The sequence below is a fragment of the Podarcis tiliguerta genome, assembly GCF_965153285.1.
Source record: "Podarcis tiliguerta genome assembly, chromosome: 2".
In the NCBI taxonomy this organism is placed as follows: domain Eukaryota; kingdom Metazoa; phylum Chordata; class Lepidosauria; order Squamata; family Lacertidae; genus Podarcis; species Podarcis tiliguerta.
In genome coordinates, this window is record NC_139535.1 from 15,456,113 (window position 1) to 15,484,001 (window position 27,889).

General features: G+C 43.4%; 3 protein-coding genes across 4 annotated transcripts in view; 2 read left to right on the forward strand and 1 right to left on the reverse strand.

Annotated features, from left to right (window-relative positions):
- The window catches only part of LOC310670821 (C-type lectin domain family 2 member D-like), a 107,827-nt gene that overhangs the window by 23,278 nt on the left and 56,660 nt on the right, over window positions 1-27,889 (forward strand). The window lies entirely within an intron of this gene.
- LOC310670879 (killer cell lectin-like receptor subfamily F member 1) lies at window positions 2,021-12,850 on the reverse strand. Of its 2 annotated transcripts, XM_083426703.1 has the most exons (6): window positions 12,737-12,827; window positions 8,500-8,589; window positions 6,666-6,812; window positions 5,699-5,853; window positions 4,091-4,200; window positions 2,021-2,388 (listed from the first exon to the last, which is right to left on the reverse strand). In XM_083426703.1, exons 1-6 carry the CDS (start codon window positions 12,810-12,812, stop codon window positions 2,244-2,246), a joined length of 723 nt encoding a protein of 240 aa, XP_083282829.1. In that variant the 5' UTR covers window positions 12,813-12,827; the 3' UTR covers window positions 2,021-2,243. The 2 variants fall into 2 exon arrangements, with proteins under 2 accessions (XP_083282829.1, XP_083282830.1); XM_083426704.1 differs by lacking the exon at window positions 8,500-8,589 and having other exon boundaries at window positions 2,023-2,388; window positions 12,737-12,850.
- Window positions 17,726-26,417, forward strand: LOC310672847 (C-type lectin domain family 2 member B-like; the record flags this gene model as incomplete). The annotated part of the gene is made up of 6 exons (XM_083430504.1): window positions 17,726-17,934; window positions 19,543-19,586; window positions 21,671-21,736; window positions 22,910-23,091; window positions 24,712-24,815; window positions 25,978-26,417. 6 exons carry the CDS (start codon window positions 17,726-17,728, stop codon window positions 26,099-26,101), a joined length of 729 nt encoding a protein of 242 aa, XP_083286630.1. The 3' UTR covers window positions 26,102-26,417.

A 27,889-nucleotide genomic window follows, 5' to 3' on the forward strand; every position in this document is an offset into this window, starting at 1 on the left:
ACAGCTATTTTGAAATCCCCCTGGGCCACCAAGGCAAGAAATGGGCTCCGCATATTGTTTGTCACAATTGTGAGGAAATACTTAGAGACTGGACAAAAGGAAAACGGAAGAGTATGCCTTTTGGAGGTCCCATGGTTTGGCGAGAACCCAAGGATCACACAAGGGACTGCTATTTTGGTTTCCCAGTGGTATCTACAAGCCGTTGTTATTGAGGTACAGTGGTACCTCGGGTTACAGATGCTTCAGGTTACAGACTCCGCTAACCCAGAAATAGTACCTCAGGTTAAGAACTTTGCTTCAGGATGAGAACAGAAATCGTGCTCCAGTGGTGCGGCGGCAGTGGGAGGCCCTGTTAGCTAAAGTGGTGCTTCAGCTTAAGAACAGTTTCAGGTTAAGAACGGACCTCCAGAACATATTAAGTACTTAACCCGAGGTACCACTGTACTTGGTAAAGCCTTTCTGTTGTCCAAGCAAGAAGTTGACCATTTTGAGATCCACACAGATGGTCCAGTTGTGCTCCTCAGCATGTTCACTTCCTTCATCTTCAGAAGAGACAAACCCCTTAAAAACTGGAGTAGGGAGTTCCTCAGGGTGCGGGATAGGTCTAATTGCTGAATGAATACTGGGATAGGCATCAGAATGTCAGTTGTTCTTGCCTATAGCCTTCGTGTAAAGGTTCTAGGGGTTGCTCGTGCGTAAGCCGGTGCAAACACCTGGCTGGATTGCCTGAGTGAACCTTCTCTGTCCGGACAGCCACTCGCCCGTGGCTGTCTCAATTGCTGGCAGAATCCGTCAGTGGGCGTTTCTTAAACTTCTTCCAGCAAAGAAGCTCTTTGACGCCTAATCTCTTCCTACTCTCTCTGTGCGAAAGCCTTCTGCGCAAGGAGGGCGTAGGCAGCGGAGGACCTCTACTCTCCCCGCTGGTCCCCGGCAAGGAGTCATGGGACCGCCTCGCCGCTTCCCCCATCTGCCCCCCTTCTCCACTGGTGCTACGCTGATTCTCTTCCCCAGAAGATGGGCTGCCTCTCCCAATCCCGGGACGCTCTCCGGAATCCCTCTGGATTTTGCTCTCTCCCTCCAGCACTGATGGCAGTTCCCTGACACTTCGTATTAACCAGACAAAAATAGCATAACAAAAGGCATCAGGCTTGTTTACACATTTTTGTCTACTTGAAGAAGCCATGGTCCGATCAGAAAAATAGAAATATTTAGGTTACAAATCTATAAAAATAAAGAAAAATTAAGTTTGCAAAACAATAATTACCATGTGGTTAGGGTAGATCAACGTGTCAGTGTCCACTTGTCCCCAGTGTAAATATGACATATCAGCAAAAGTCGGAAATTGAAAGATAACTATAGCATGTAGATGGAAACCGATTTCAGATTTGAAATCAGCATTGAAAGAACATATAAGAACACTTGAAAAATCTCATGCAAAAGAAAATGGGGAAAAAATAATTCCCCAGTATACTGTGTATCCCAAGGGAATACATTTTTTTGCATACCTCCAACTGTACATAGATGTCATTTTCAATGCTATACATGTCATGTTCAATGCTATATAAGTCACTTACGTTTATACTCATATTGTACTACTTTGGCTATGTGTTTAATAAAATATTGAATTCTTGCATTGTGAAAAGCAGATTATGGTGAAAAGTGAAAAACATGAATTGCAAAAAAAAACACAAAAAAACACTAGAGCTTAGAGAACAAAACTTCAGATATGAAATCAGCATGTCGAAATTAGGTTAGAACAACGGCAGGTGTCAATGCAACAAAAATTTTCTTTCTCAATGTTGTAAATGTAACACTAAAGAGAGAAAATAAGTATTTCTATATTTTTTAAATCAGCTCCTTTGTAAAAAAAACTTTATAATAAATATTGCTTCACAGCATTTTGGCTCTTAGTCCTACTTTGATGCGTGCTTCAGCCACTTGTATTATATTGTCTATAAACCTAGAAATCCAGAACAGCGAGTAGACAATAATAAAGCATGCTTGTGGGTCATAGAATTTCAGTTCTTTTATTATCAACAATACTTTAAGAATTCAACTTCTGAAGGCTCCCAAATCCCCCACGGAACTCAGATCTTTAGCCGAAGGCCAGGGCTGTCCAACCTCCCCAAACCACCCCTGTCATCAGAGGAGGTCATCGTATTTTGGCCAGGTGACATCAATACCACTCAGCCGATTGGATCAAGAGAAGTTGGTGAGGCAGAGAGGGTGAGAAGCAGGGGTACTCAATGGCCTCTGGTCCTTGTAGTTATCTGAAGAGCTTTCTTTTCGCAGACCCATCTGGCTACAGTAGTACATGTCTCAGAAATAGTTTTGTTCCCGTTAAGTCTCCCACAGCAGTTTTCTTGAGCTGGAGCTAGGTCTTTCAACCTGCAAAAGGAAGGAGAAAGCCAACAGCATTTGTCAAAGGCTGAACATAACCACCTGCTTGGCCATTCTTTGCGAGAGAGGGGCAAGACTCGCTCCAAGGGCCTTCTGGCATTCCCTCACTGCGAGAAGTGAGGTTACAGGGAACCAGGCAGAGGGCCTTCTGGGTGGTGGCGCCCGCCCTGTGGAAGGAAATAAACAACAAACTGACTTTTAGAAGACATCTGAAGGCAGCTCTGTTTAGGGAAGTTTTTAATGTTTGATGTTTTATTGTGTTTTTAATATTCTGCTGAGAGCCACCAAGAGTGGCTGGGGAAACCATGCTATATGGGCGAAGTTTAAATAATAATAATAATAATAATAATAATAATAATAATAATAATAATATTATTCTGCTGAGAGCCACCAAGAGTGGCTGGGGAAACCAAGCCATAATAATAATAATAATAATAATAATAATAATAATAGTTGTTGTTGTTTGTTGTTATTACTCACTGCACAATTACGTTGCCTAGGCTTGCCCATTAGGTGCGATCCTATCATGTGGAATCAAGACTTGTGGTTCTCAAATGTTTTGCCAGTGGGTTTCCCTGGGCTGCAAGAACTTCCTGTGGTTTAACTAAGGTTTCCCCTCATGCTCCCAGTGAACCACAGGAGGAGAACTTGCACGCATTTCTCTTTGAAGGGTGTGGACGTATGCCCCCTTCTTTCTGCCCTTTTGCAAAGGAAATCAAGGCAGTGCAAAATTGTTTCACTTATTTCCACAATAACCTTGGGAGGCATTTACTGTATAGGTAAAGGGACCACTGACCATTAGGTCCAGTCGTGACCGACTCTGGGGTTGCAGCGCTCATCTCGCTTTATTGGCCGAGGGAGCCGGCGTACAGCTTCCGGGTCATGTGGCCAGCATGACTAAGCCGCTTCTGGCGAACCAGAGCAGCACACGGAAACGCCATTTACCTTCCTGCCGGAACGGTACCTATTTATGTACTTGCACTTTGATGTGCTTTCAAACTACTAGGTTGGCAGGAGCAGGGACCGAGCAACAGGAGCTCACCCCGTCGCAGGGATTCGAAACGCCGACCTTCTGATTGGCAAGTCCTAGGCTCTGGGGTTTAACCCACAGCGCCACCCGTGTCCCCTGAGGCATTTACTTACTATACAGTATATTAAATTTGTGAGTTGCTTTATTTTGCCCAGGGTAACTCAAAGCAACTTACAGACAAACAAACAAAACCCCTCACTAGGATACATTAAAACCAAGAGGAAAAAAGATACGTTTTTTAAAACCGATCCTGCCCACTTCTAAAAGGCCACAGACCAAACATAGATTTTGCTGAGAGAGACTGGTGCCAGATTACCTAGTGAGCTTCATAAGTGAGCACCAGGTAGTTCAGAGGTGCCTTTGGCATCTTTCATTATATATACAGCTTCTGGTGGATGCGGAAGAGTCACATCTACCTTGGCTTCTGACATTTGAAGGGTATGTTTTTAGGACCCACCTTACTTCTGTGGTCATAAGTTGTTTTCAACTGTGTTTTAATGTAACCCACCTTGGGACTTTAGGGTACACTAAAAGGGTGTATTTTGACTGGTGTCAATGACCTGATGTGATTAGTATGGCATATGACTGAGTAGAGGGTTTGGGGAGATGAAGATCTGGTCCTCCCCACCCCTGCTCTGCAGAGTAAGATGAGATACTCACAGTTTGTCATCTAATGGGGAACCGTCCACCCAGGTCCATTTCCAGTCAGGAGGTGTGGCTTGTAATCCAATCCAAAGTAGTGGATATTTGATATTACTCAGTATAAAGTCCTGTAAACAATGCAATTAGTCTCTACTATAATATCTAGTAAAAGGTAAAGGTACCCCTGCCCGTACAGTCCAGTCTTGACAGACTCTAGGGTTGTGCGCCCATCTCACTCAAGAGGCCGTGAGCTGGCGCTGTCCGAAGACACTTCCGGGTCACGTGGCCAGCGTGACGAAGCTGCAGCTGGCGAGCCGGCACCAGCGCAGCACACGGAAACGCCGTTTAACTTCCCGCTATAAAGCGGTACCTATTTATCTACTTGCACTTAGGGGTGCTTTCGAACTGCTAGGTGGGCAGGAGCTGGGACCGAACGACGGGAGCTCACCCCGCCGCGGGGATTCGAACCGCCGACCATGCGATCAGCAAGTCCTAGGCACTGAGGTTTTACCCACAGCGCCACCTGCGTCCCATGACAGCATCTTAAAAACCTAGACAGCATTTTAAAAAGCAAAGACATCACCTTGCCAACAAAGGTCCATATCGTTAAAGCTATGGTTTTCCATACATCAGTAGTGATGTATGGAAGTGAGAGCTGGACCATAAAGAAGGCTGATTGCCGAAGAATGGATGCTTTTGAATTATGGTGCTGGAGGAAACAAGTATGCACAAGTGTGCTGTAGAATTTTCATGGGAACTACAGTGGTACCTTGGGATGCGAACGGGATCCGTTCTGGAGCCCCGTTCGCATCCTGAAGCAAACGCAACCTGCATCTGCTTGGGTCGTGTTTCGCCGCTTCTGCACATGCGCGTGGCGTCATTTTGATCGTATGTGCATGCGCGCACGGCAAAACCCAGAAGTAACGCGCTCCGTTACTTCCGGGTCGCCACAGAGCACAACCCGAAAATACTTAACTTGAAGCACATTTATCCCGAGGTATGACTATGTTTTTTTAATCAGAAAGAAAGAAAGAAAGAAAGAAAGAAAGAAAGAAAGAAAAAGAAACCAATATGGAAAACTGAAAGGAGGAATTGCATTTCAAAATTCATAGAACTGTGAATTTTAAAGGATATTTACTCCTCAAATGCGTAATGCAGATTTCCTGGCACTCTGCAATGGGAGCTGAGGAACCAACAAAAAGGTTAAATAAGCTATTTTAATGGCCCCCTAATCTTTCCCAAGGCTCCCTATTGTATTTTGAAAAAGAAACTGCATGTGACTGAACATAATTTTTAGTTTGGCTGTAAGTAAAATCAAACAGAGTCCCAGTATAAGGGAATGAAAAGTTCCCTTGTGGTATATTCCTAGCATATCCTAAAATTATTTGGCCAACCCACTACACTACAGAGTCACATATTAGATGCATTATGTACATTGTGTTAGATAAACGATGCGATTGAAACACAGTGGAATACATTTACCCCCTTTTATTTATCTTTGGATTTCGAAAGTGTGGACCATAAATGCCACAATAAATATATGCAAGATGTAATGGTACTCATCTTGGCAGTAGCTCCCCTCCACCCCATCAATAAGGAACGTGGATCTAACTCTTATTTACTTACCACTTCTTCTTGATTCTGTATCACCAACAATCGAGAGTCTTTTGTTCTGCAGTCGTCTTTGCTCTCGGTCCAGTCTCCTTTTTCACTGGAGAACCAGTAGCACTTGCTGTTGAGACGGAACCAATTCTCAGGGCAGACTGCGCAGTCAGAACTCTCTGGGAGTAGGGCAGGGTGGGCGGGCGGAAGCATAAACAATTGCAAGTTTACACCAGACAAAATGGCAAACCATGGTTTGTAACTGACAAGCCTACACAACCCTTTGTTTGCATCCTCACTAATCCACTTTTCGCCTTTACACACAATAAGGCATTAAATCGTGTTTTTAATATTTTGATATTCTGTTGGGAGCTGCCGAGTTACCACTGTACAAAGAAAAGTTCATCTTTTGCAAGTACTGCTCCTTAAAGTTGTTACGTTTGACACTTGTATTCGCTAAGACATACATGGAGCACAAGAGCTTCTATTTGGTCATTACATATATAAGAACTGATCTATTTGCATTGCCTGTTCTAAATGTTGCTCTTTAATTGCTTCTACCCAATTAGATAATGGGTATACAGTGGTACCTCGGGTTAAGTACTTAATTCATTCTGGAGGTCTGTTCTTAACCTGAAACTGTTCTTAACCTGAAGCACCACTTTAGCTAATGGGGCCTCCCGCTGTCGCAATTTCTGTTCTCATCCTGAGGTAAAGTTCTTAACCCGAGGTACTATTTCTGGGTTAGCTGAGTCTGTAACCTGAAGCATCTGTAACCTGAAGCGTATGTAACCCGAGGTACCACTGTATTTGTTTGGGAAGAGGATAGGGACAAAATGATAATTAGTTGGCTCAGCCTCTCTTTGACTGTGGCTCCCTCTCTCTGTGGTCTGCCCGCCTTCTACCCCGCCCCCCAGTCCCAAAAGGTAGCAGCCCCCATTTTTTTGATATGTGTTCCTTGAGCCTCATTGAGAAACAACACTCCAGTTACCTGCTGAGCTGTTTTCAAGCGGCTTACAGAAAAATTGCTGCAGCGAAGTCACATTCTCTAGGCATAGCTTATTTTCCATTTCACCCTGGGGTCCCTGAGGGACACAGGATTTCTCCAGTTCACCCATGAGGTTCCATGTCTGAAAACCTTCATATAAGGAGGTTAATTTTAAGTGATCAACAAACTGCGAAGAAATTCAAAGACCGTTTAGTGTTTTTTGTTATGGTACCTAATTGTTTTTCCATTCCTTTCTTGAATCCAGTGTTCCCCATGGATTTTCCCTTCATCGTTGAAATAAAGCGTGTTTGTTGTTTTTTAATTAAAGGAGAATATCACAGTATGTCCTTTAAGATAACAGCTCATGTTCGGAAAGACTGCCTGTAACTTTCTAATATTTAGAACTCATGTATGATCAATTGTTCAAGACAAATCTTTAGGCTGTGAAAACCAGACAACCCTTGTTTTCTGCTGCTCCAGAGAAGCGGACATGGAGCAATGGATCCAAACTACAAGAAAGAAGATTCCACCTAAACATTAGGAAGAACTTCCTGACAGTAAGAGCTGTTCAACAGTGGAATTTGCTGCCAAGGAGTGTGGTGGAGTCTCCTTCTTTGGAGGTCTTTAAGCAGAGGCTTGACAACCATATGTCAGGAGTGCTCTGATGGTGTTTCCTGCTTGGCAGGGGGTTGGACTCGATGGCCCTTGTGGTCTCTTCCAACTCTATGATTCTATGAATCCAATTTTTGACAAGAACTTAAATAGCCAGACACTGAGCCACTCAAGAACAACTGCAGTCACACTTCTGTCAACCCACTACACTGCATAGGTGCCAACTCCCTAAGGTCCTGGGTGCCCAAGCACCCACAAAATTACCCATGAAGGCGCCGGGCACCCACAAATTTTGGTGCACGTTGCATGGCACCCACGGCCCCAGACACCCATAGTTGTGGGGCTAAGCTGGTACAGCTACTACACTGTGACACCTTTATTTGTTCACAAGCAGTAAACAGGAAACAAAGCCAAAAAAAGTTGTTGTTGTTGTTGTTGTTGTTTTCCCTTGTTAGTTTATTGCAATGTGAACCAGTTACAGCTACCTCGGTTTTCAAACACAATGCATTCCGGAAGTCCGTTCAAGTTCAGAAACGTTTGAAAACCAAAAACTGAAAGCGGAAGCCTCAACACAGAAAACTCAAAACAGAAGCTGCATTTCCTGTTCAACTTCCGAGGCACATTCGAAAACTGAGGCATTTGCTTCCGGGTATTCGGCGTTCGAGTTCCGAAACGTTCGACTACGGAGGTGTTCGGAAACCAAGGTACCCCTACATTATGAATTCTTGACACATGGAACTTCTGAACATATAACCTGTTTTTATGTCACAGCTCAATACAGTAAGATAAAATCTGTTTATACGAAATACTCTATAGGCTTTATTAAGAAAACATATTCTAAAGTATAAAAATACCCTTTTTGTACAATGTTTTGAGCAGAATGCAATGGTTTTGGCAGAGGGTGGCACATTCCCTGTTTTACCTCTGACCTTTACAGGCCACCTTTGCTCCCAGGGACTACTGCCAAATTATGTTTTGACTATTAATGAAGACCTTCCTATTTCAACAACCCCTTTGAGTAGATTTTCATTGCAGCCTGTATCTGTGTTGGATTTGAAATGGGTTTTATATTTGTCTTTAATTGTTTCATATTTGAAATCTCTGCCATTGCTGTTGCTGTTTTAAATGGTTGGTGGTTCTATTGTTAAGTCACTTCACAAGAAACAACCTATAAATGGAAATAACTAACTAGCTAACTAACTAACTAAAAGTGCTCTGTACTTACACAGGGCTATCACGGTGACCCCTAGGATGACATTTCCAGCCCATCCAATCCAGAGAGCAGTCCGTCGCCCCTGAGAATGTGGGGAGGCACCTGTAAATTTGACTTTATTAATACTAGGTTCCCCAACACAAGGGTACAGAACCTCAGACCTGAAGCCCAAACCTGGCCCTCAAGGCTTCTCCGTGTGCCCTGCCCTTTTCCCAGGCTCAAACCCCTCCAGCCCTGCTCAACGCTCCTAGAGTGCTTTTGCTCGGCTGAAATGTGTCCCTGGGGATTTCCGCAATTTGCAAGATGAGAAAACACTCCTGAAATTAATAGTTATTTAACATCATATCCATATCAGGGCAATACCTTTACACGCGGGTTGTGAACGTGATCCGTGTGGGATGCATGCGCAGGTTGCGACCCGGCACTTCTGCGCATGCACAAAGTGCGATTTAGCGCATCTGCTAAAACCCAGAAGTAACCCTTTCAAGTACTTCCGGGTTTCAGCGGTCCGCAACCCAAAAAAATGCAACCTGAAGCTTCTGTAACCCAAGGTATGACTGTATTTGGCAAAGCAAAATGCTACAAAGTAGTGTTAAAGCCTTCGAGTTCTCCAGAATTCTTCATCAGTCTGGATTTGAAAAAGGCAGATGGGAGGGGGGGGGAGGGGGGGAGACGGCTGGTGTTATTTCGAACCATCTATGCTTGAATAATTGTATTCAGAAGCAGAAATATAGCTATTTTTTGTTCTTTACAAAGTTTTGGACAGGTCCTTGGAGCTTTTACTAATCAATTGAAATGTGTTGACAAGGGTCAGGGTTGGAGATGGGTTAGGGTTAAGGTTGGATCTAGGGTTAGGGTTAAATGTAGTGTTAGGGTTGGGTTTAGAGTTAGGGTTGGGTTTATGGTTAGGGTTACAGGTAGGGTTAGGGTTAAGGTATGAGGTAGGGTTGGGGTTAGTATTAGTGTTGGTTCTAGGGTTAGGGGTAGGGGGTAGGAATAGGGGTTGGGTTGGAGTTAGGGTTGGAGGTTGGGTGAGGGTTAAGGTTGGAGGTAGGGTTAGGGTTGGGTTTAGGGTCAGTGTTAGTTTTAGGGTTAGGGTTGGCATTAAGGGTTAGGAGTAGGGTTGGGGTTAGAGTTAGCATTGGTGTTAGGATTAGGTGGTGCTTTTTTTTCATGGTGTACTCGAGGGTAGCAGTTCGAAATCACATCAAAGTGCAAGAAGATAAATAGGTACTGCTCCGGTGGGAAGGTGAACAGTGTTTCCATGCGCTGCTCTGGTTCGCCAGAAGCGGCTTAGTCATGCTGGCCACATGACCCGGAAGCTGTACGCCGGCTCCCTCGGCCAATAAAGCGAGATGAGCGCTGCAACCCCAGAGTCAGTCATGACTGGACCTAGTGGTCAGGGGTCCCTTTACTTGTACCTTTACTCAAGGGTACACAGTACCAGACCCTCTTTTTGTTTTTGTTTTTGTTGTTGTTGTTGTTGTTAAAAAAAGTGTAACAACTTCATGGTTAAAAAAACTGCAACAACTTCATGGTGAGTACGGCACCTCTCTTATTTTGGTTATAGAAAATGTGACATTTACTGTAACAAGTTCATCGTAAGTACCAGCCCCTATTTTTCTAGGGGGGGGGCACTGAATATGCTCAAAGAAGCAGCAGTTCTGCTGCACCAGAGTTATAGAAACAAGGTTTAATTTAGCAAGGTCTGACCATGTCCTTCCTTTCACACGCTGATCTCCGGAACTGTAGGTTAAAGAGGTTACATGTGATTCTTTATTTAGTGGGTTTACATTTATACAATGCAACCACAGTGCCTGCAAATAGGAGCTTATCATCCGGGGAAGGGCACCACCTTTTAACCCTTTCCCCCCTGCATTTATTCCACTGAGGGCAGGGCATATAGCTAGGGATGGGCAAATTCGTCCATTTCAGTTTCTTAGTTTTCCATTTTTCCAGTCCACATTTCCATATCTGTTTGCTGGTGAAAAAATAACCAGCATTTCAGTGTGACTTTCTCCTAATATACATGCTTTTGCAAAATATACACATATTTGCAAAATAATTTCCCCTAATATAATGCCTTGTTATTATCACAAATATGTGCATTTTAATGCACACTTTTACCCCAGTACATACATTTTTGTACACGTTACTTGTGTACAAAAATGTATGATGCTTTGTTTATTGTGTATGACAAATGAATTGTAGTTGTGCAATTAAGCAAACTGAGAATTCTTCAGCATCTTAGTCTGATTTTTTCCATAATAGGCACATTTCTGTATTCCATTTTTAAAAATGTACATTTTGCCTAGCATTTTTTCTAATGCAACGCATGTTATGCCATGTATACAAACTCTTCACCCTAACATTACTACACATTCCTCAGCTGCAGGACTGAATTGCAAAATTCAGAAAAGGGCACATTTCAAAGGGTGGCTGTTTCTGAAAGTGTAGGTCGGGTAAGCTTGCCTCCAAATGCAAACTGAACTGAATTTCCCCCCATCCCTAGTTCTGATGTTCTTATGCCCACCAACGTTAAGAACTAGATAGCTTGCATTGCTTTACTTCCCTCAAGAAGGCTTCTCATTTCCCCCTGCTCTTTTATTATCATATATTTGCTTATTAAATTTGTATGTGTTTTGAGAGTCTTCTGTTGGGCAGATAAGCAGGATATAAGTTTTAGAATAAATAAAATATATAGGAACTGGACAGGGTAGTAGTATGGAACCTGGAGCTTTTCGGGTGTTTCTAGATTACCGTTTTCTTTATTCCTGCCTATTGACCATGCTGACTTGGGCTGATAGGAGCTGTGGTCCAACAATATTTAAGGAGGATATTGAGAAGCTAGAACGTGTGGAGAGGAGGGCAACCAAGACGGTCAAGGGTCTGGAAACAAAGACTTAGGAGGAAGGGTTGAAGGAGCTGGGTATGTGGGAAAGAGGAGACTGAGAGGAGATAGGATAGACATCTTCAAATATCTAAAGGGCTGTCCCGTGGAAGATGAAGCAAGTTGGTTTTAACCCAGGGGTCAGCAAACCTTTTCAGCAGGGGGCTGGTCCACTGTCCCTTAGACCTTGTGGGGGGCCAGACTATATTTGGGGGGGGGGAGGGAACAAATTCCTATGCCCCTCAAATAAGCCAGAGATGCATTTTAAATAAAAGGGCACATTCTGCTCATGTAAAAACACGCTGATTCCCAGATTGTCTGTGGGCCAGATTTAGAAGGCCATTGGGCCAGATCCGGCCCCTGGGCCTTAGTTTGCCTACCCATGTTTTAACCTGTTCCAGAGGCTGGGACTTGAACCAGTGGCTTCAAGTTACAAGAAAGGAGATTCCAACTAAACATCATGAAGAACTTTCTGACAGCAAGAGCTGTTTGACAGTGGAACGGACTCCCTAGGAGGGCGGCAGACTCTCTTTCCTGGAAGGATTTTGAGCAGAGGTTGGATGTCATGGATGCTTTAGTAGAGATTCCTGCATTGCAGGGGGTTGGACTAGATGACCCTTAGGGTCCCTTACCTCTCTACAGTTCTATGATTCTATGAATATCTGAATGGGGATTAAATTGGGGGGAACTGGATTAGATATTAGCAAAATGAGCACTGCTTTTGCTTGTCTGAAATCCTTTTCGGCTTCCCTTTTATTTTAATTTAAAATATGGCTGAAGTGATGGAATAAAAGGAAACACCTTGGCAGAATTCGACTGATCCCTGTGTTGTATAAATATAAGTTTGTAGGGATGTGCAAAGAAATTATCTAAGAAATATGTAACTGTAAAGTAATGGATAGACAAAGTACAGTGAGATTAATTGGAAATCAGTTTTAAATTTATTCTCTAGAAGTTTTATAATTGTGTTCAATACCAGGAGTATATATGCTGATAATTATATTAATCTTCTTATATCTTATAGTGTGGTGGTTTGTTTGATTTTTTCTGTTGTTTGTTTGTTTGATTGTATGTTTGCTTACTTGTATGCATGTCTGTTTTTCATAAATGTATTTATTTTAAATTAATAAAGATATGAAAATGAAATATTGCTGAAGTGCCCATCTTTAGAGCAACCCTCTACAGTTAGTTATTTTGACTAACTACATGCTCACACAAAGGCAACACATTCTACTTCTGTGGCTACATTTGCTCTAAAAATATTTCAGCCCCTGCAGACCTGCTGTTTTCTCTGTGCTGTAAGTAACAGCTTGGAGCCTTGCGGAAAAAACATCCCCACTCCCCAACATTAACACTTACTTGATCCTTGCGAGGGGTGAAGCAGCCTGGCAGAGGTTGGAGCTGAAGGGAGAACATAGATAGAGCCATCAGTCATTCCGCTGGAAGCAAAGAAGGCCAAGAGATTGTGTGTGATATGGTACAACTTAGCTGCTGCAAGGGAAGTGTATATATTAGTCAAGCCGGCCAACCAATGTAATTCGTTGAAGGAAGCGCTGCTGCTAACCAATGTAGTTCAAGTCAGGTTAGGTTTTCTGGTCTTCAAAAAACTGAAGCGGAGCTTCCTGGTGCAGAAAGGTGAGGGTAACAAGAATCCAGATGGTTCCTTTTTTCTTCCTCATCAAAATAGATGTCTGCCTTTTATTTTATTTATTTAGCAAGATTCACACACTGCTTATTTAAAAAAAAACTTTAAGAGGTTCTGCTATAAAGTATTCACTAAAAATAGCAATAAGAAAAAAGAAGCAATAAGAAAAGAAACTGAAATCAGCAGAGATAAATTGCCGAAATGTGGATAAAATCAACCAGTTTAACATGCACTTAAAAAGAAATTTACATGGTAAAAGTTCATGTCTGGTTAGTAATTATTATTTTTATTTATTTATACATACATACATACATACATACATACATACATACAGTGGTACCTCAGGTTACATACGCTTCAAGTTACAGACTCCGCTAACCCAGAAATATTACCTCGGGTTAAGAACTTTGCTTCAGGATGAGAACAGAAATCGTGCAGCAGCGGCGCAGCAACAGCAGGAGGCTCCATTAGCTAAAGTGGTGCTTCAGGTTAAGAACAGTTTCAGGTTTAGACCGGACCTCCGGAACGGATTAAGTACTTAACCCAAGGTACCACTGTACATACATCTTCTTTGGGTGATCACTCATAACCAAGTAAGGTTGTCTTCCATAAACACAGTTTTAACAATGAGTCCGTAAGTGACTGTGGAGGCCAATTCTGGATCCACATGTCCTTCCACAGTGGGGACATAGGTTTCCGGGCAGGAGTAGATCACTGTGTGGATTTGCCAAGCATGCCTTCCTCTTAGCCCCTTGCTTCCTGAGTTTGAGTGTCTTCAAAGCCCATGACACCTTTGGTAAAGGCTGTTCTCCAATGGAGAGCTTGCAGGCCAGTGTTTCCCAGTTGTCTGTGTTTATACTACATTTTTTTAGATTTGCCTTGAGACAGTCTTTAAACCTCTTTTGTTGACCACCAGCATTACGCTTTCCATTTTTAAGTTTGGAATAGAGTAGTTGCTTTGGAAGACGATCATCAGGCATCCGCACAACATGACCAGTCCAACGAAGTTGATGTTGAAGAATCATTGCTTCGACACTGGTGATCTTTGCTTCTTCCAAGACACTGATATTAGTTCACCTGTCTTCCCAAGCGATGTGTAAAAAAATTTCAGAGACACTGTTGATTGAATCTTTTGAGGAGTTGGAGATGGCGTTTGTAAGTGGTCCATGTTTCACAAGCATATAGTCAGGTTGGTAGTACAATAGCTTTGTAAACAAGCATTTTGGTTTCCCTGCGAATGTCCCCAGTCCTCAAACACTCTGCACTTCATTTGGGAGAAAGCCGCACTTGCAGAGCTCAGGCGATGCTGGATTTCATCCTCAATGTTGGCCCTTATGGAACGATAACTGCCTAGGTAGGAGAAGTGATCAACATTTTCCAATGTTATACCATTGAGTTGGATTTGTGGTGCTGCAGAGGGGTTGTTTTGTACTTGTTGGTGCAGCACTTTGGTTTTTTGGCAGAAGCGCCAAATCACAATCCATGTGTACACAGACTTGGCACTGCAGATTGTGAACACTGCGGGTTGTGAATGTGCCTCCCGCATGGATCACGTCCGCAACCCGAGGCTCCGCTGTACTCCACTACAGAAAAGCAGTTGCTCAGACAGTCATGCACCTCCCCCTTCACTCTCTAACCCCCTATGTCAGGCCTCTCCCTCTGTCTTCGATGAGCCCCAAGGAACCCTCTCTGTCCCTGCCTGGCTCTCTGCTCTGTTATGTGTAGCAAAACCGTGCCTTGGGAGTGGGAGGTGCTGCCAGGCTTCTAGCAGAAACACTGCTGCTAAGTCTGACACCTGCCTTTGCTCTGTGCTGAGACACCAGCTTGTTTCCTCCTTATTCTCATCCTCCAAGCTGCCAATCTTTACTACCTCCCAGGTCTTCTCCTTCTCTGGGATGTGTCCAGTTGTCCACCACCAGGAGCCCCAATCCAAATCCTCTTCCTTTGCGCTATCCCCGAGGGGCTCTTAGTCAGGTGGTTTCTACTGTTCTTCCTCAAGTTGTTAACTTTAGAAAGACAGCATAGAAATAAAATGATTGACCGACTGACTTCTTTTCTAAGAACGAAAATACTTTACAATTTATTTTTATTTCAATCATTTCTAAACCACTTACCAATGCACCTTCTAAGCAGTATTCAACAAGGTTACGACTCATTATAACTGACTGGAGATACTGTATTTTTTGCTCTATAAGACTCACTTTTTCCCTCCTAAAAAGTAAGGGGAAATCTGTGTGCGTCTTATGGAGCGAATGCACGCTGCGCAGCTATCCCAGAAGCCAGAACAGCAAGAGGGATCGCTGCTTTCGCTGCAAAGTGATCCCTTTTGCTGTTCTGGCTTTTGGGAATCAGACTATTTTTTTTCTTGTTTGGCTCCTCCAAAAACTAGGTGTGTCTTATGGTCTGGTGCGTCTTATAGAACAAAAAATACGGTAGTTAAAATTAACCATAAAATTGGGGAAACTTGCTGAAATGAAACAAGTCTTCACCAATGAAGAGGCCTGAACACACACCATACAGCAGTTGTTAAATGGCCATACTTTGTAAGTTTGGTCTTCACAATTTGATCAATGTAGGGCTAAACAATTTTTAATGACACCAAGCATTGTTGTCAAGTGCTATGTCTTGATTAAGCAAGTTCAACTCCTGGGCAAATTGTCGAGAACCTTGTTAGAAAATGGCCTTCTTCTTCTTCTTCTTTGGCAATCACTCGTAGCCAAGTAAGATTGTCTTCTATAAAGTGAAATGGAATAAAACAGTGGGAAAAGATCAGTGCTTGGAGCAAGACAGGCAGCCAGTGCACAGACTGAGAAGGTGCTGTGAAAGTTGATGGACCATCAACTATGTTCACAACTTATTTTTAGGGAGCCCACACTAGAAATGCAATTGCAGATAGGGACCCCACACAACAGGTGGGCTAATCTGTCATTTTTGGTTTCTCACTCTTGAATTCAGTTCTCCACATTTACACATCAGTTAGTAATTTTTCAAAAGTCCTTTTGAAAATTCACCAGCATTTTACTGTTAATCTGTCTGAATAAACACATCTTTCTGTGCAATTTGGCTAAAGTACACAATTTTTAGCTGTCTTAAGCCCCTTATATAATGCATTCTTGTATGCCCTTTTCATTAGTATTTGCATTTTTGCACAGTTTCCCCTAATAAGTGCATTTGAACAGAGGACTTGGCAGGAAAGCTGCATTGCAAGCACAAATTCTGAAGGATGGCTTCGATGCCTTACAACCATGACTTTGATCTGCTGCCAAGGTCTTGAGCAGCTGTAAAAGTCACCATATGATCTGACTTTGACATCTGTTCCAGAAAGTCCAACATGTTAAGTGTAAGCAAGCTCATATCGGAATTTGACCACACCCTGCATTGCCACTTTCCTCAAGCAAACACAGCTTGTCTCTCCCTATCACTGTTTCTGTAGCTGCTCATTTTCTCTTCCACAACTGAGAAGAGTGACTCAGACAACAAATATAGAGGAGAGCACTCTGACATCACCCAGGACAGCAAAACAACGGGTGGCAGCTTCCTTCCAGCTTCCACATACACTTTCTGCAATTCTGAAGTTTGCTGCTGGAGCCAAATAGCTTCTAAACTGGTAAGTAGAAAGACAATCAGGGAAAGAGTGGGATTGTGTGAATGAGAGTAATGTGATTTGGTGTTGCTACAGTGTCTACTTAATGTCCCTGTGGAACTGCTTTGCTGGTTTGAAGTACAGTATAAGTACAAGGAGCCAGTGTGGTGTAGTGGTTAAGAGTGGTGGAATTGTAATCTGGTGAACCGGGTTTGATTCCCCGCTCCTCCACATGCAGCTGCTGGGTGACCTTGGGCCAGTCACACTTCTTTGAAGTCTCTCAGCCCCACTCACCTCACAGAGTGTTTGTTGTGGGGGAGGAGGGGAAAAGGAGATTGTTAGCCGCTTTGAGATTCCTTAGGGTAGTGATAAAACGGGATATCAAATCCAAACTCTATAGCATATTTACAGCAACTGCTGTTGTTTAGCTTGCCTTCCCTCTTGCTCCCCTCCCTGACTTAATGCAACTCCAGGATCGTGGTGAAGCACTAGAAATCCTCCAATGGGGGCTATAGTATGACTTCATCCATATCCAGGATTGTGATACAGCGCTGCAGGGCCTGAATGATGAAAACCTTACATTTATATATATATATATAGGAAGATATTTGCTGTTGCATTGTCTCTTCATTACATGATTATGAAATTGTTCTTATGGTGGTTTGCAGAGAAGGGGTAGTGACATAGCTGTCAACTTACAGATTTGAAAATAAGGGATCAGCAGCCAAAATAAAGGATCAACAATTACTTTGATAAAATACGTATTTTGTTGCATGCAAATGGCTTTAGATACGTATTAGGTCCATAAATTACTATATAGCATATATTCAACACAAAAAAACAGCAACAATTTGTTGTTGACAAAGGACAGCTGGACATAGAAAGGGCCCCATTACCTTCAGTAGCTTATTTAAGGGGCATCATCAATAAGGGACAGCAGCGGGACATGGCGCTGGGATAAGGGACTGTCCCGCCAAATAAGGGACACTTGACAGCCATGGGTAGTGAACAGTGGAATTATGGGATGGAAGGGAGAAAAGTCAAAGAAGGGGGTGGGGGGGCATGTTTCAAAGACTGTGAAAGAACATTGAAGGTATGTGGGCACATCAAACAGAAGGCCATGGCTGAGCCACGTTTTTCAGGAAGGGAGCCTGAAAGACTGAATCAAATAGTAACCAAAGATCCAACTACCGTCATTTCAGAGCTCAGCTGGGGCCCGGCTGCCAGTTCCGACTCTCCTGACCTTGGACAGGAGAGTCCAGGTCCTGCTGTCTTGAAGGAAGAAATGGGCGATGGTCAGCCACAGAGAAATGTCCTACGCCAGAGAAGGTAAAAACAAATAAAATGTTGCCCCAACTCTCTCTCCAGCTTGCTGCTTTTCCTCTGGCTCACATCCCTGCAACTTTCTGTCCTCAACTCTGGTTTTGTCTGTTGAGGGAGGTGGCAAAATTCATTTTCCATCTGGCACAAGCTGCTTAATACCCCATTGCCTCGCCAGGAAGCTACCTTAGCTATTCCAGGAATTAGAAGGCTTGGTTAGCTTTTAACACTTGCTGGATCCAGGGATTAGAGGAGTCTGACATACAGCTTAACACACACACACACCCCAAATTTATAATGCTATATTTGGGGGAGAATCAGGAAATCACAGGCCCATGCACTTAATGTGTATCTCACATAGATTTGTGGAGAGCATTACAAAACCTAGAATTACTAAGCAAATAAACAAACCAGGAAGAGGAAAATGACACATACTTTCAAAAAGCAAAAACAGTCTTTCTGAATCCTTCTTAACAAACATGTAGATAAAGCTGATCCATTAAATATTACTCTCTCTCTCTCTCTCTCTCTCTCTATATATATACTTTTGCAAAATCCCTTACCAAAAATACCCCCACATTTGAACTCATGCAGGAGCAGGTTTCCTCCAATTTACTATTTGAAGAACAAAGTATAAAAGTAATCGTCATCATCATAATTTTATTAGTACACTGACCATCTGACTGGGTTGTCCCAGCGACTCTGGACGGATTCCAACAGGATATACAAACACGGCAAAACATCAAACATTAAAAACCTTCCCTATACAGGGCTGCCTTCAGATGTCTTCTGAATGTCAGTTAGCTGTTTATCTCCTTCTCTGATGGGAGGGCGTTCCACAGGGCGGGTGCCACTACCGAGAAGGCCCTCTGCCTGCTTCCTTGTAACTTCACTTCTTGCAGTGAGGGAACTGCCAGAAGGTCCTTGGTGCTGCTTCTCAGGGTCTAGACAGAGCAAAATTGGGAGAAATATGAGTCCACCAAGGGATTATTTCTACTGGATTTATTCAGTAATGACTGTTACTGAAGAGGGCAAAGGGGAAGACAACAGCAAAGCATTGTTTATTGTTTTAAAAAACGACAACAACCCCCAAGCAGAATACAGTGGTACCCCAGGTTACAGACGCTTCAGGTTACAGATGCTGCTAACCCAGAAATAGTACCTCAGGTTAAGAACTTTGCTTCAGGATGAGAATAGAAATTGTGCGGTGGCGGCACGGTGGCAGCGGAAGGCCCCATAAGCTAAAGTGGTGTCTCAAGTTAAGAACAGTTTCAGGGACCTCCGGAATGAATTAAGTTCTTAACCTGAGGTACCACTGTATAAAGCGCTTCCAAAGGTATCCAACAGCAGAGCAATTTAAGATGGGCGAAACTGGGCAATAAAATGGCAAGTGCAGTTCAGTTTGAGTGAATGCAAAGTGGGTCACATTTTCACATTTACTTGTGGTGGAGTCTGAGAACTAGCTGCAAGCACCCAGGAAAGAGATGTTTCACAGCGGCTAGCTCAAAGGGGATCCAGTGGGACCACCAAACAACAAAGGAGTGCAAGGAATAATAAGAGCAATGTGGATAGATGAGAAAGACCCACAATCCGATCAAGCATGTTCTTTTGTTTAAGGAATCACCCCGAAGCAAGAGCGCATGAAGGACCTGCAATGCAAGGTGAGTACGAAAGGCCTTACGGCACTGTGGGACACTGGAAACAAAATACTACTGAATAGGGAACCTCAATATACTATTGAATATTGGAGGACCACATTACAGTGGTACCTCGGGTTACATATGCTTCAGGTTACAGACTCCGCTAACCCAGAAATAGTGCTTCAGGTTTAGAACTTTGCTTCAGGATGAGAACAGAAATCGTGCTCTGGTGGCGCGGCAGCAGCAGGAGGCCCCATGAGCTAAAGTGGTTCTTCAGGTTAAGAACAGTTTCAGGTTATGTACGGACCTCCAGAACGAATTAAGTTCTTAACCCGAGGTACCACTGTATATCTATATCAAGGTTTTTTTTTTTTTTTTTTTTTAAAAAGCACATGATAGAGGAGCAGGTTGATTAGACTGCTGCTCTGTCCGTCTTCAAAAGAGGTCCGGGCATCTGAGTGGGGAAGACCACCAAGAAGCCATTTTTGATTTACCAGAGCTGTCACTTTCCAGCACCGGGGCGGGGGGGGGCAGCATGAATATGCATGCTTTTATGCCCAATCATCTGTGATTTTTCTACACAAGATGGGGAGAAAGCTAAGAAACCAGAAGATATCACAGAACTGTTTAACATTTCAAAAGCAAAAAAAAACCACCCCTGGCTTATGTAGTGTCATAAAGGGGGGGAGGGGAGAATCAGATGGAAACATGTTTGGTGCCTGAGGCAGAGCAGCAAAAATAACAGCAACTATAATACATTCAGTGATGAATAATTTGCACCCTCTCTCATGATATCCAAAACTGGCTGCCTAACAGTAGGGCCGGCCGTGCTGTTAGGTTAAATCAAGCGTACTTCTGTGCATTTGCAGTTTCCCTCGTTTTCTTACAGTTTGGTAGTTCCCCCCTCCCCAAATTTGTTCATTTTGTTCCTATATACGATATATACGATATATACGATATATACGATATCTTTATTGTCATTGTCCCTTGCAGAACAATGAAATTGAAAAACTACATAAAACTACATAAAAACTACATAAAACTACCACAAAACTACATAAAACTACATAAAAACTACATAAAACTACATAAAACATTCAAAAACCCCTAAAAAAACTCTAAAACCCCATTTTAAAATACACTATACTACAGAGACCCCTTATGCTGCGTTTAGAACCAGAATTGCATTAGCGTAGAAACTGTTTTTCAGGCGGCGAGTCCTGGCCTTTATAACCCTATACCTTCTTCCAGAAGGCAGAAGCTGAAAGAGATCATTTCCGGGGTACGTACTATCATGTGCTATCTCTGCCGCTTTCTTATGGCACCTGGCAGCATAGATTTGATCTAAGGTGGGAAGAGTGCACCCAATAATTCTCTCTGCAGTCTTTACAACCCTGGATAGCATTGTTTTTTCCCTGGCCGTGCAGCTCCCAAACCACACGCACAGACCATAAGTTAGTACGCTCTCCACAGTGCAATGGTAGAATGCCATCAACAGGTCCTTTGAGAGATTGTTTTTCCGGAGGATTCTCAGAAAATATAACCTCTGCTGTGCTCTCTTCACCAGGTCTTTGCTGTTCTCCACCCAGGTTAGGTCGTCTCTCAACTCCATTCCCAGAAATCGAAACACTGAGACCTGTTCCACGCACTTCCCCTCAATAATAAGTGGCTGAATATTCAATTTACATTTCCTAAAGTCCACAATGATCTCTTTTGTTTTCTTTAAGTTAAGGAGTAAGTTGTTTTTCCTGCACCACTCTCCCAACCGCGCAACTTCCTTCCTATAGGCCGTCTCCCCCTCTCCAGACGTAATTAAACCAACCACCGCAGATGATACAACGGTGGTTGGTTTAATTACGGCTGGAGAGGGGGAGACGGCCTATAGGAAGGAAGTTGCGCAGTTGGGGGAGTGGTGCAGGAAAAACAACTTACTGCTTAACTTAAAGAAAACAAAAGAGATCATTGTGGACTTTAGGAAGTGTAAATTGAACACCTATGACCAGACCTGCAAAATGCCACTGAGATAAAATAAATTATATATTCTCCTTGCCCCATTCTAGGCATTAGCATGGCCCTCCTCATTTGTATGTTTTATTTCCTTTCAGAGAATCAACAAAGAACTATTATCATAGCTGTAATCATAAGCATCCTATTCATAGTTTGGTGGGCAGGTGAGTTTTCTGAATTATTACTATTATTTAGTGCTTTGTTCTAGGCCTCTGCCCGCTGGCCATTGCCCCCTGCTGCTGCTGAGTGCCAGTGCTAGGTCTGCCAAGTGGAGATGCCACAGCAACCCCTGCTCAGTTACCCTAGGGAAGAAATGGCAAGGGCTGTCTTCTGGGGTCTCCTGGCATGATTCAGATCCCTTTCCCCATCACAATGAGCATTTGATTCCCACTTCAACCGTCAGGTGAGGTTGATTTGATTTCCCTCCCTGCTTGTTCCTGATGTATATCTTCACTCACCCCTTCTTCCCTGTCAGGAAGGGACACACCATTTTGTAGTTTGCCTCAGGTGGCAAAATGTCTTGGGCCAGGTGTGAATGTAAGGGGGGTGGAATTCTGCACAAATAGAAAGAAGGCTCTTTTTACCACATGTGGTGGGAATGTAAGAAAGTGAAAGGCTTCTGGGAAATGATATATAATGAACTAAAAAAGATACTAAAGTTTACATTCATAAAGAAGCCGGAGGCCCTTCTGTTAGGTATTTTGGAAAAAAAGATAAAGAGAAAGGATAGCAAATTCTTTCAATATGCAGTGACAGCTGCAAGGATGTTACTGGCTCAAAAATGGAAACAACAGGAAATACCGACAATGGAAGAATGGAGAAGGAAGCTGCTAGATTATGCTGAGCTGGATAAAATGACTGGGAAGATTAGATACTTAAGAGACCAAAAGTTCACAGAAGACTGGGGAAAATTTGTGGAATATCTGGAGAGCATAAGTGAGGGTCAAATAACGCTAGAGGGATTTTAAAAAGCACTGTGAAACGCGAGAAGTATTGTTAAAAGGGAATAGAAAAAGAAAGGTTTAAATAATGACAATACAAACTTAAGAAATGCGTAAATTAATAATGACTACGAAAGATTTACGGGAAAGCTGAAGGAAGTCTAGAAAAGAAAGACTTTGTGAAAATTGGATGTGAAATTATTGTATGATTTGTTTTTGTTGTAAATTAATAAAAATTATTATTAAAAAGGAATTCTGCACAAATATTCATCATTTTATTATCATATCTACTCATATTTTAGCATTGGTAATCAATAATAATAATAATAATAATAATAATAATAATAATAATAGAGGCAAGTTCAGAGGAGAGTTTTCTTTCTCTTACATTTGCAGCACAGTATACTAATCAGCCATACTCTGAGGTGTCACCTTTTCGAGCCTGTCCAGCTTCGTGGATCAACTATGAGGGAAAATGCTACTTTTTCTCAGAGGAAAAAGGAGATTGGGCTTCCAGTCAGATATTTTGTGATTCACATAATTCCGTCCTGGCTGTGATTGACAGTGAGCAAGAAAAGGTACGTCCAACCAATGACATTTGAGAGGCTATGAAGTCTGTGAGAGAATTACTGCTATACAGCCCTGACAGAAACACAAAGTCAACTCTTGATTCATCTTGAATCATCATAACTTGGGACATGAGCAAATTCTCCATCTCAGCCGCTAGGGAACCATTTTCTTTGCCATGTTTTCAAATATATTGATATGCAGGATTTTGGAAAGGTGATGAAAGACTAGGATGTCGTTGGGTCACCTATGATGTACATCATTGTAAGGTAAAGGTAAAGGGACCCCTGACCATTAGGTCCAGTCGTGGCCGACTCTGGGGTTGCGGCGCTCATCTCGCTTTATTGGCCGAGGGAGCCGGCGTACAGCTTCCGGGTCATGTGGCCAGCATGACTAAGCCGCTTCTGGCAAACCAGAGCAGCGCACGGAAACGCCGTTTACCTTCCTGCCAGAGCGGTACCTATTTATCTACTTGCACTGTTGACGTGCTTTCGAACTGCTAGGTTGGCAGGAGCAGGGACCGAGCAACAGGAGCTCACCCCATCGCAGGGATTCGAACCGCCGACCTTCTGATCGGCAAGTCCTATGCTCTGTGGTTTAACCCACAGCACCATCGACGTCCCGTACGTCATTGTAGATAAATGTTTAAATAAGTATTACAGTGAACAGGGCTGATGGCAATACAGAATCCATGTACAGTGGTACCTCGGGTTACAGACTCTTCAGGTTACAGACTCTGCTAACCCAGAAATAGTACCTCGGGTTAAGAACTTTACCACAGGATGAGAACAGAAGTCACGCTGCGGTGCCGCGGTGGTGCGGCAGCAGTGGGAGGCCCCTTTAGCTAAAGTGGTACCTCAGGTTAAGAATAGTTTCAGGTGAAGAACGAACCTCCGGCATGAATTAAGTTCATAACCAGAGGTACCACTGTAATTATTTAAGCTCAGCACGGTGCTAGAGAGGGAAGACTGGCAATGGTGACAATTCAAAGTGCTGATGCTGACCTTTAAAGCCCTAAACGGCCTCGGTCCAGTATACCTGAAGGAGCATCTCCACCCCCATCGTTCAGCCCGGACACTGAGGTCCAGCGGCGAGGGCTTTCTGGCGGTTCCCTCACTGCTAGAATTGAAGTTACAGGGAACCAGGCAGAGGGCCTTCTTGGTAGTGGTGCCTGCCCTGTGGAACGCCCTCCCACCAGATGCCAAAGAAATAAACAACTATCTGACTTTTAGACGTCAACTGAAGGCAGCCCTGTTTAGGGAAGCTTTTAATATTTGATGAATTATTGTATTTTAATACTTTGTTGGAAGCTGCCCAGAGTGGCTGGGGAAACCCAGCCAGATGGGCTGGGTATAAATTATCATCATCATCATATTCCCAGAAACAGCAGTCCCTTTGCTGGGATGGGGCTTGCAAAGCAGTGAAGAGGTCTTTGCATCTGCCCTGCCCCATTCTCATCCTGGCAAATACAGAGTGCGGCCACCACATCACCCACCCCATGTTGCTGCTGTATAGGCAGCCAGCTAAGATCAGCTCCACTACAGAATCATAGAATCACACCAACACAGAGGGATAAAAAGGGATTTCTTTGAAGACAGCAGTTCTAAAACTGAATTTTGTGTGGCTTTAAGGCATTCATTCTGCGCTACATCAGGGACACTGGTCACTGGATTGGTCTGAGGAAGGACTCTGGACAAACCTGGAAATGGGGAAATGGGCAAGAATTCAAGAACATGTGAGTCCTTGTTCTCTTCAGTGTCTGGACTCTGGGGTGGAAACCACCAAGTAGCCAGACAATTGCCTAGAGACAGATCTGCCATTCTTCCACATTTGTACATGGATATAATATTTCTTAGATACTATTAAAGGTAAAGGGACCCCTGACCATTAGGTCCAGTTGTGACTGACTCTGGGGTTGCGGCCCTCATCTCACTTTATTGGCTGAGGGAGCCGGCGTACAGCTTCCGGGTCATGTGGCCAGGATGACTAAGCTGCTTCTGGCGAACCAGAGCAGCGCATGGAAACGCCGTTTACCTTCCCACCGGAGCGGTACCTATTTATCTACTTGCACTTTGATGTGCTTTTGAACTGCTAGGTTGGCAGGAGCAGGGACCGAGCAACAGGAGCTTACTCCATCGCAGGGATTCGAACTGCCGACCTTCTGATCAGCAAGTCCTAGGCTCTGTGGTTTAACCCACAGTACCACCTGTATCCCTTAGATAGTATTAGATTCTCAATAAAACCCAATTCTCAAACTAATGTACCGCAAAAATATGGGGTTAGGGAGGGTTGGAATCAAAATTGTGATGGGTGGGTGTGGGGGGCTCTTGTGGAATGACCAATGGAATAGTGAATGAAGAAGGAAGGGTTCATGTTTTCATGTTTCCTGCCTTGGAAAGATCAAACTAGCCCTGACCATGCAGAGAAGAGAAGTATGTTGTAAACACAGTATGCAGTAAACACAGAGAGTTAGCAAAATATCTTTTTTATTATGTAATCAGGGCAAAACAGCATGTTTAATTGTTTATTAAAAAGTAGGCAAGATTAAGTGAGCGATATCTGTGATTTCATACATATGTCCATTTAAAATGGGAAGATGAAGGACCTTGTTGACATATTTTCCCATTTTTAGATGGATATTGAAAAAAATATTTTAAAAATTGTATAATAGACAAATGGGAGAGAATTCCCTAACTGCTGGTGCCAGCACCAAGGAGGCCCTACCTCTTATCACTAAAGAGGGACCACTGTAGTCAGTCTTAAGGTTCCTATGAGCACAGACAGAAGTACAATACATCTGTGCTCTGAGATACGTCATTTTGGACACTTTCCTCTTTCTGTGAAACAGAGAATGTCCCCCTTGGCTTGATCCTGTTTTCGTGGTTCTTTTGCTGCAGGTTGGAGCTGAAAGAAGACGGAGAGTGTGCATTTCTGAGCACTGACATTGCCGTGTCAGATTGTCAGGTAGCAAGAAACTGGATCTGTAGCCAGCCTGATATTTATACAAGGAGCAGAAGTTAGGGCGAAGTTAACCCAAGATCCACTGGGGTGAACGGGCAACATAGGAGATCCAAATGAGAACTCCAGCCAGTAATCTGGTCTCTGCATTTTTGGACCAACTAAATTTTCCAAGTGGTCATCAAGTGCAGCCTTTCCTCTCTTTGAAACAGAGAATGACCAGCTTGGCTTAATCATGCTGTTGTCTTGGGTCTTTTGTTGGAGGTGAGAGAAGAAAATCAAGTGTGCATTTCTGAGCTTCTTTGCAACCCCACTTTCTAAAGCAGCACCCATATATTCTGTCGTTTTCATTTCCATGTAATAAACCAAACCCTTACAACGTCCTCGTATGACCAATTCAATTCAATTCAAAATCCTTTATTAGCCATAGCACACCGCAAATTAACATACAAACATCATATATAGGCTGTATAAAATACGGGCTCAGAGAACACAATTTATCCCAGTCCTAATCTTAATTCCAAAAAATAAATGAATGTACATTGATAGTATAATACAACACAACAACAACACCTACCATTAAAAACCACTAAGTCTCTTTATCATGGGCCACTCTTTCTTCATGGACAGCATTTAAAAATTCAGCCACTATTAAAGTGACTCGATCATCGCTGTCCGCCAGCAGGTTCTGAACAGTTGGTTGTGTAAAAATCTGCCTATTAAATTTTAGGGCCTCGAATAATTGTCCTCTGGCATAACTGCCAAAATCACAGGAAAAAAATATATGCTCCAGAGTATCGGGTTCCTGCTTTCCGCATCTGCAGAGACGCTCTGATTCTGGGATAGCTAAGTATCTTCCTCTCACTACCACCGAGGGAAACATGTTAAATCTGGCCAACATAAACAGCCTACACGATTCATGTTTCTTCAGATTTGTCATGTATCCCTTTTGGAAATCTCTACACAAAGGGAGATTTAAGTGGATGGGAGAGCAGATGCTGTGCTTTGCAACCTCAAGCATGGTGAGAACACTTTTTTCTGTAAGAGTCTAGTATGACAAATTCTTGATTAGGCAAAAGTGTTAAAGGCATGCACACAGTTTAAATGGACGCATATCCTGACCCCATGCAAAAGGCTCCATTCCTCTCCAGAGTGTACATCAAGTCTATACACGTATGTGGGTTTAGACATACAGATGGACCCCTGGGAACAAGTGGTTCCATTCCTATGTGTGGTCTAGTCCAGAGAGTAGCATTGAGATAGTGCTCTTTGAACCTGTGGCATTTGTGCTATTGGGTTCTGTAGGGCACTTTCTGCCCCCAGTTGTACTTAATATGAAGCCATTGGGAGCTCTGGAATATGGTGCCATCAGCACTCTAATGACATGTAGCTCCATAAGTTCTGTATCGGGAGAGGCTGCGGAAGCCCTGGGAATCAAAGAGGTGGAAGGTAGTTCCAAGGGTTCAACCTCCTACAATGCGGGAATCTTAACTAAAGCAGCCATGACAGATGGCAACCCCCATTTTGGTGGGGGTTGCATTCTGGATCATCGCACGCAGTGGTGGAGAACATATAAGCCCTCTCTGCCCCGCTATGCCCCAACCCCATTCCACCCCCTTTTCCTTCACTTCTGAGTCCACAGCAATGCATGGGTGCATGGTTGTGTGTGCTTTGAACATGTGGAAAATGGTCGTTGCCTGTAAATAACTTGTGGGTACTCCTGGGTGCAAGGGACGCGGGTGGCGCTGTGAGTTAAACCACAGAGCCTAGGACTTGCCTATCAGAAGGTCGGCGGTTTGAATCCCCGCGACGGGGTGAGCTCCCGTTGCTTGGTCCCTGCTCCTGCCAACC

Excerpts from the sequence above, each read along its gene's own strand:
- LOC310670879 (XM_083426703.1), bottom strand. The coding sequence starts at position 12,812 with ATGACTGATGGCTCTATCTATGTTCTCCCTTCAGCTCCAACCTCTGCC. Across the intron at positions 6,813-8,499 it reads GGTCACCGTGATAGCCCTGT|GTTTTCAGACATGGAACCTC; the intron begins GTAAGTACAGAG and ends CCTTATATGAAG. Across the intron at positions 2,389-4,090 it reads TCCCCATTAGATGACAAACT|GTTGAAAGACCTAGCTCCAG; the intron begins GTGAGTATCTCA and ends TTCCTTTTGCAG.